This window comes from Squalius cephalus, assembly GCF_949319135.1.
Source record: "Squalius cephalus genome assembly, chromosome: 17".
NCBI classification, from domain to species: domain Eukaryota; kingdom Metazoa; phylum Chordata; class Actinopteri; order Cypriniformes; family Leuciscidae; genus Squalius; species Squalius cephalus.
In genome coordinates, this window is record NC_137138.1 from 19,927,989 (window position 1) to 19,936,677 (window position 8,689).

The 8,689-nt window shown below is 38.5% G+C and overlaps 1 protein-coding gene across 1 annotated transcript; it reads left to right on the top strand.

Moving 5' to 3' along the window:
* Positions 1-313: 313 nt before the first annotated feature.
* timd4 (T cell immunoglobulin and mucin domain containing 4) lies at positions 314-5,560 on the top strand. Its single transcript, XM_079847222.1, has 7 exons — positions 314-597; positions 1,629-1,967; positions 2,053-2,118; positions 2,774-2,865; positions 4,839-4,950; positions 5,054-5,087; positions 5,173-5,560. The coding sequence occupies exons 1-7, from the start codon at positions 402-404 to the stop codon at positions 5,252-5,254; spliced, it is 921 nt and encodes a 306-aa protein (XP_079703348.1). The 5' UTR covers positions 314-401; the 3' UTR covers positions 5,255-5,560.
* Positions 5,561-8,689: the final 3,129 nt, after the last annotated feature.

Sequence of the window (8,689 nt, forward strand, 5' to 3'; positions counted from 1 at the left end):
TATCCAGTTGCAACATCACAAAATCATTATATTTTACAATTTAAGTAGCCTAGCCTACTATTCTATATAAATACCCGAACAGTCTTCTAGCTGTTCCAGCTGAATATTCTCACTCATACTGTCCATGTTTGTTCTATAATTCAGCCAGTTCCTCAAGTCTGATGAAGAATAAGCTGGTTAACTTAATCCGCCAGCTGTGACTGCATGAATACTTTGTGCCACTTTGTTTACCAACAATAGCAAACACACGTGCCATCATGGACATGGCGTGTGCTGTGTGCAGGCCCACCGACTCATTCATGGAGCCTGTTTACAAGCAACATTAGATATCCAGATAAAACTCCATCACACAATGGCCCTATTCTTTGCTGCACGACTCCACCTCCAGATGAGGACTGCAGATGGGTCAGTGGCCCTGTCCTTCTTGGAGATGTCACAGACGCAGAGCTGGAGAACACAGTCACTCTTTCACATGTCCTCCTCTGCATATCCCTGGTGCCGCCCAGCACAAGGCAGTGTTGCCTAAACACTACACTGGAATGGCTGCTCCTCCCCAGTTATCAGTCCTTCGCTGGATCCTCCTCCTCACCATTTCAGGTAAGAAACTATAAAATTATAAAATTTTGTAAGGCATGATAATGTGTTGTGAGAGATTTAACTTATAACAGAAGTAATCTAAAACAACTGAAAATAGATAGATAGATAGATAGATAGATAGATAGATAGATAGATAGATAGATAGATAGATAGATAGATAGATAGATAGATAGATAGATAGATAGATAGATAGATAGATAGATAGATAGATAGATGGATAGATAGATAGATAGATAGATAGATAGATAGATAGATAGATAGATAGATAGATAGATAGATAGATAGATAGATAGATTTTTTTACTAATTCAATATATAAAACTGTGGATCAACATTCCAATCTAAAGGAACTTTCATAGTTTGGTTTTACACTTTTTTTTTTTTTACGTTTTTAAAAATATTTCATTATATACACTTATAATACAGTGGTTCTCAACCAGGGGCCCAATACAAACTTCCAAGGGGGGCTCAAGATGACTTAAAATAATTTCACAAGCCTGCCTGCCCAGTCTTAATAGTTAATGGTAAATGAACTTGGCTTGTTGTCCTCAATGGAGACTCGAACCCGAGGCTCGGTTCGAGCTCAACCCCCTTATGAAGGTACACTAGAGGGACAATGAGAGAAATATAGGGGGAGATGGAGGGATGCCGGAAGAATTGTCACTGGAATGGCGCAATGACTGCTGCTTAAATATGCTCAGAATGATGATTGACAGGACTGAATGATTAGGTTCCTCGCGAACCTACATTTGGAACTTCTTTTAGAATATGACAAAACAACCACTAAAACAACAAAAAATCAAGAAATTTCTTAATATTTGGTTATTTTTATAATGAATGTACATCTTTCTTCTACTTATGCCAAACTCTAAATATATTATTGGGTAGAAATTGTGAGTTTGTTGTGGACCATAGAACAAAAGGACCATGCCTTGAAGTCAAAGAGGTTGAGATCCAATGCACTAATACAATGTATCTACATTCGTATCTAAAGGAGCCGTTAAAATGTTGCTTATTTTTTGTACCGTGCAGTTGGCAGGTGCTCCGTGTTGGCGTTTCACGTGACGGAGGGCAGCACAGTGATTTTGCCATGTCATTACTCAGTGAAGCACCATGGCCTCAGCCACGTCTGCTGGGGACGGGATTGTGGAACGTTCTGGTGCAATGACATCATCGTCCAAACTGATGAGTACGGCGTCATCTCCAAAGTCTCCGACAGGTACAAGCTCATTGGAGACGTTCTGTCAGGACAAATGGATCTTGGGATCCAAAGAATACAGAAGGCGGACAGTGGCTCATACTGCTGTAGAGTGGACATAGAAGGATATTTCAATGATAAGAAGGTGTCCTACACATTGAGGGTCATGAAAGGCAAGTCATATAGATGCTTTAAATTTGGACAACATTTGGAGAGCTTCATATTTGAATAAATCGTCATGTGTGTTCATTTCTGAAGCCCCAACGACTGTGCCTCCAACAACCACGGCCCCGATGACTACAGAACAACAGGACACACAGACAGGTGAGGGGCATTTTTAAGGCAAGACACTACAGATGAACTGGGTAGTTATTTTAACAAATGTATTGTATTAAAAGTATGTGAAATGTTACGTGCAAATATGCAAATGAGGCATCATGTATTTAAATATGTACTAGTTTGCATAAATCTCCAGAACAGAAATATGAACATTAGATGAAGCCAGGTTAAAAAATTGTTGGCATAATAAAGGTTGTGACAGAGGTGATTTTGGATATCTCTTTTTATTAAATACTGTCAACAGCAAAAATATCACCATATTTTTAGGATTCAATTGTTATAGAAATCATGATGAACAAACCCTTCTGTACAAACTTTCAGAATATAGAGCGAAAAAAAAACACAATGGAATTGCCTGTGATTTGCCTTAATAATTTCTGCCGACTGACTAATTCCTTTATACTTGATTTGCACAGTAAGTGTCGTGCAAGTTTTTCCTTAGACAAACCACAATATATGATGCATCACCGGTTGCATTTCAGCTATTATTTCTACTTATGCACAACCTTAACATAACAGAGACCACATAGTGCAGCAACTCAAATGTCACAGACCCTTGTGGGTAGAGATAATGTTTCTCACGCGTCAACTGGCATTAGCAGCAAAAGCAATTTCCTGTGTTTCACTCTGAATTTCATAGTGTCATCACTGTCAGATCAGTCCAGAGGAGCAGATTCATCATTCTCTGACATTTCCTGGCAGAATGTCACTCATGTGCATTCTGGGGCTATGGTGAGTTACTGGTGCTCAAACACAGTATATGAAACATGAATATGAAAAAAAAAAAATGAACATATTTTTATGGTACTCCCTCTATACACAATTATCTATCTATACACAAGAGGTTTGGAGACCGATTTTTTAAAAGAAATTAAAACTTTTATTCAGCAAGGATGCATTAAATCAATCAAAAATTGATAGTAAAGATATTTATTGTAACAGTGGTGGCTATAATGATGCGCACAATGAAGGAGCTGAAGACAAAAGAGCCTTTAATTAATAAATTCACAATGTAAAACTCAGGAAATCGCAGGAGAATAAACCCAATCGCATTAACTAAGACATTGTCAATACCAGACACGGAACAAAGAAAATCTCAGGGCTTAAAGTTGTCTAACTAGGGAACTAAGGAAAACGGGAACACATAAACTAAACAGAAACTGAGACAGTACGCCCCCCACCGGAAAGGCACATCCTCGTGCTGACAACAGTCCAAATGAGGAGGGAGGGTGGGGGCCTTGGAGGTGGACGAGAGGCTGGTGAAGGGAAGGAAACAAGAGGAGGTGGTGGTGGGTGAAACCAGGATGGCGATGACAGTGGGAGGAGCCAGGATCAAGAGTAGCCATGCAGTGACCCAGAACACAGCCAGGTCGATAGCCCACAGCGGAGTAGCCATGATAGCTGACGACACCAGAGGCATGACTGAGGCGACATCGATGGCTCTCGAGACAGAGGCGGAGCATTCGAGGAGGAGCCAGAGGACTGAGGCGGAGCCGGTGGGACTGAGGAATAAGATGGAGCCACCGGGAAGGCGGAGCCAAAGGGGTGGAGAGACGGAGCGCAGCGGGTGTCTCGGAAGTTCGTGGTGCAGTCAGAGCGACATCTGACCAAGGCGTAGCCAGAGGGACGAGGGAGCCCGGTGGAGCCGTAAGGACAATGGTCTCTCGTGGAGCCGAGGGAGCCAAGGCGAAGCCAAAAGGGTCGACAGACCAAAGTGGAGTGATGGGATCAGTGGCTGGAAGTGGAGCCAGGGGATCCTCTTGGCTGGGCGGAGCTGGAGACCTGAAGACCCAAGGCAGATCCACACAAAAGAGTGCCGTTTGAGGAGGAGTCGAGGGGCTGAAGGGAACCAGCAGAGGTGGAGCTGATGGACTGGCTGAGTTGGGAAGAGGAGGCGGGAGAGGGAGGCTGGGTGGGAACTCTGGAGAAACAGAAGATTTCGTTCTGGACAGGACCAGTGGGAACAAGAGACATAGGGAAATATCCTCTTCCAAATCCTCAAGTAATAATCCAGAGGTCAGACTCTACGGGGGTCAGACTCTCTCAAATGATCCGAGGCAATGTTTGCTCAGTCCTCTTAGCTGGCTCCTGCATCGCGGCAGGCTTGGACTCCCAGTGAACGCCGATATGTTATTCAGCACCCACTCCACAAACGCGGTGAAGTTACCCCGAGGACCAACATCGGGCAGGCGTGCTTTGGTATTTGGTATTTGGTAAAGGGAGCAGTCCAGAAAATTTGTGTAGCATACCAGTTGTAGGAATCCTCGGGTGTTGGATTTCTGCTCTTGCTCTTGGCAGAGCAGCAGGACAGCTGGTAAGTCCATGACTACTCTGTTTGAGGGTCTGGTATTCTGTAATGGTGGCGGCTATAATTATGCGCACAACAAAGGAGATGAAAACAAAAGAGCCTTTAATTAATAAATCCAAAATGGAAAATTTGCAGTAGAATAAATAAACAACTATTTATAAGCAGTAATTAGGAGTTTATTTATGTAAAAGTTGTAGTTAATAGTTGGACCCTAAACTAAAGTGTGACCAAAAATAGTATTAAGAAACTTTATGAAAATATAAATAGATATAAAGAGTAGGGTGGAAGTATAACATTTAAAAAGTGTTTGAGGAACTGAGACTGTTTTATGACAGCTGTTTTTTAGCTGAATTGTAACCTTAAAATGATGAGACCCTTGTGAATTTGTGATTCAAAGATGGAAGAGCCGATCTCTCGGATCACACTACAGATAAACATCCCGGTGCTGTCTCTGTCTCTCAGTCTGCTACTGCTCCTCTTGGGCGCACTGGCCTTTTTGACCTTCAAACGTACGTATGGTATACTGGACATTTGTTTAATGACATTTCTATAGTAAATAAGTTAAGTTGTAATGTAAATGAGCTGAAAGGAAATATGTATATTCTGATTCAGGTGGCCTTTATGGGAAGGCATTTAACAGTGGGTGGTAAGTATGTGATTCACTTCGAGAATACTATGATGCTCTTTGATATGCAGTGTAATAACAATGATTGCTGTGTTTTGAACCTCAGTTTCTCAAAGGAGCCCCGACACATTATATATGAAATACGCACAAGAAGACCAGTGGAGGAGAACATCTACACCCTGGAATAGGAAACAAAAACCACCTGATTCTCATACACAGTCATTCACATATCCTGCAAGCCTTTAATATTGTTCAGTTTTTGATTTAAGAAAGGGATTGCTCACTCAAAAATGTGTTGAACTGGTGATGTCATTCTAAAAATGTGTATTTTGTAAGAAGATAATGACAAACTTTTCATTTTTGTGTGGAGTATCCCTTTGAGTATGAAAACTCCTGTAAAATTGTAAAAAGAATATATATGTCTACACATTTTTTCTTTCCTTTACATATTAAAAATTTCATTTAAAAAGATAAATCTGGAATTTTTACTATTGATTCATTTGTTTGTTGGCTCTTGTTGCATTAGATTTAAATACTGACTTTGCTCACATAGGGTTTAACAACTTCCTCTCCAAAAATGTATATATTTAATCTCTTTTTGGGGAGGGTTTGGGTGCTGGAGAGTTTGACCTTTTATATTTGTGGTGAAAAAATTGCTTATAAATCCCGCCATATTTTATTGACACGTATTGGATTCAGTCTTTATCAACTTGTTTTCTTTCAATGAGGACAGGTTTGCATTTCTTTAACAAATTGATCGTATTGCCTCATTGGTCTGAGCATATGCACCTCAGTTTTTTCCACTCAAACACTGAGGTGCATAAGCTCAGACCAATGAGGCCTACGATCAGTCAAAAAGAAAAAGAAATTCAAAACATGTGCTAATTAAAAGAAGTCAAGTTGGCAAAAATATTTTATCCAATATTTGGCGATAATATAGCATTAAGAGAGATTTACAAGCAATTTAAAAGGCCGGTCATTTTTGAACGGGAACACCAAATTTGGTAGCCTAAAGCATTTTCAACAGTATTCAAGTAATTGTATTCAAGTAAACTGCTCTTTCAACCTCCGTGCCACAGCATTAAGTCATGATCTGCAGTGTAATAAGAGCATTTTTCACCACATGATGGCAGACTTTCTTCAATTTCCGTTATAACTGCTTTTAGTCACTTTTTATACACTCAAAAAAAAGTAAGCCTTTTTTCAAGATTTACTCATTTCAGTTAGTAAAATTACTAAAACTAATTTAATTGAATAATCCTTACATATTATTCATATTATGAATTATGAATTAACATTAAAAAAAACATAGATCTTAATAAAACATTTTGCATGGAATGCCAGCTGAAACTCTTTGACCTAATAGCCTATAGTTTCACTTTAAGTACCCCTGATAGCCTACTTTAAGTTATTAGGTCAATGATAAAATTGTCAATAACAATTAAGTTCACGGTTCTCTGATGGTTAATGGTCACATGACATTCAGGTAAACAAATATTTTTTAACTTTTTTTTTAAACAAGTGTTTTATCTTGATTGTTTTTATTTAGAAATTAGTTATTTTAATTAAAAAAATGAGTTAATACAAGATCATCCTTTTCAAATCAATGCGATAAACAAGTTAGGTCAAAAGTAATCTAAAAGTAGGCTAATCAAAAAGTAGTCCGATTATATTACCCTATATGTAATGTTATGGATTACGTTAGCCTACTAACAACATTTTTGTCATGTAATTTGGAAACAGTAACTGCCATCATTTCTGAAACAGGCTGGTTGGAGAATGCGCGCTGATTTTCATGGTCTTGCGCCCTCGTGTGGCTGAGAAAAAAATACAACCACTTCCCACCGGCCACTTCAAGTAAATAGTAAGTTGGCCTAGTGGTTTCATGTTTTGGTTTCAAACAACACTAACATAAAACATAACCATAATCCCAAACCGGCTATCATTATATTTGTGTAATAGGCCTAGTTGTTGGGTAAATATGTTCTGGAATACATTCAGGCACTTTTTATGCCTCAAGTATTAGGACAGTTCAGACACACTTAAAATGTGTGTCATTGCATTATCTGCAACCACATTCTCAGTTTACTCAGAAACTAGTTGAGCTATTCATATTCAACTGGTGAATTTGTAAAGTCAAGATCACACATGGTGTCCTGTTGAGTCCTATTGAGGTGTCTACATTTGTAGTACATCAGATTAAAACGTGATGGCGAACATCTGTCTTTATACTTTCTTGCTACAAAAAAATTATTTATATTAAAAGTGAAGTGCTCTATGAGAATGTTTAAAATAAAATATGTAAAGTGTAATAATAACATTAGGCCTAAAGATAACAAAAACTATAATAAAATATTTATTTATACAATATAATATCATACATTTTGAATCACACAAAGATTAATAAATAAAAAAAAGCAAAAAAAACAAAACAAAAAAAAAAAAAAATTAAAAAGTGATGTTCGGATGGGGATATTTGTTTTTAATGACCCTATACATTTCCCTAGGCTGGACATCACTATAGGCCACTACTGTATGTGTTATGTATCATATGCATGTTTAATGCAATCTTAATACCTAAATATTTTACAAACCCATACACGTCAACCAAAAAGCTAAACATATAAATTACTCTTCCATGATAGCACACGTACATCACGGAGACGTCTATTTGATGTGCGTGTTTAAATCTGGAAGACCTATTTTTTTTAGTTTTTGCTCATCTTCAATACGTCTATAGGACGTTTCCTGTCAGATGTCAAATATACGTTTAGAAAATGTCTTTAAGATGTTTATGACAACTTAAAGACGTCTATCAGATGTTAGTAAACAGCAGATGCTTTCCAGATGAAGTGATCTTTAAAGGAGGACTCCGGTCAATTTTAACATTGAGCTAATTTTTTTTGTAAATTTGGAGTGCTGTCAGTACAGAGAACAACGACAAAAATCGGTGTTGCGTACACCGTGTTATCCTCTTTTTAAAATTAGCACCCTGTTGACTACAATGGGGCAAGTTTTAAACCTGATTTAGCCTCTTAACATCCTTGATGTGTCATTACAAGTGCACATTACAAGTCATGTGAGTGATTCCTTCGGAGTGAACGCGGGTGAATCTGACTGCAGTAGATGTGAAAGATATGAATAAAAATGATATTTATTTAGCCAGCGCTCATACCTGTATTTACATCCTGTTTTCGGTCGAAGTCCATAGTAATCGATTGTCGAGTTCACGCGCATGATCATAGATACTAAACCAATGCGCGTGAACTCGACAATCGATTACTATGGACTTTGACCGAAAACAGGATGTAAATACAGGTATGAGCGCTGGCTAAATAAATATCATTTTTATTCATATCTTTCACATTTTACTGCAGTCAGACCCATGACACCAGACACATGACCTGTGCACTTGTAATGACACATCAAGGATGTTTAGAGGCTAAAAGCAGGTTTAAAACTTGCCCCATTGAAGTCAACAGGGTGCAAATTTTAAAAAGAGGATAACTCGGTGTAGGCAACACCGATTTTTGTTGTTGTTCTCTGTATTGACAGCACTCCAAATGTACAAAAAAAATGTTAAAATTGACCGGAGTTCTCCTTTAACAGACATCTTGCAGACG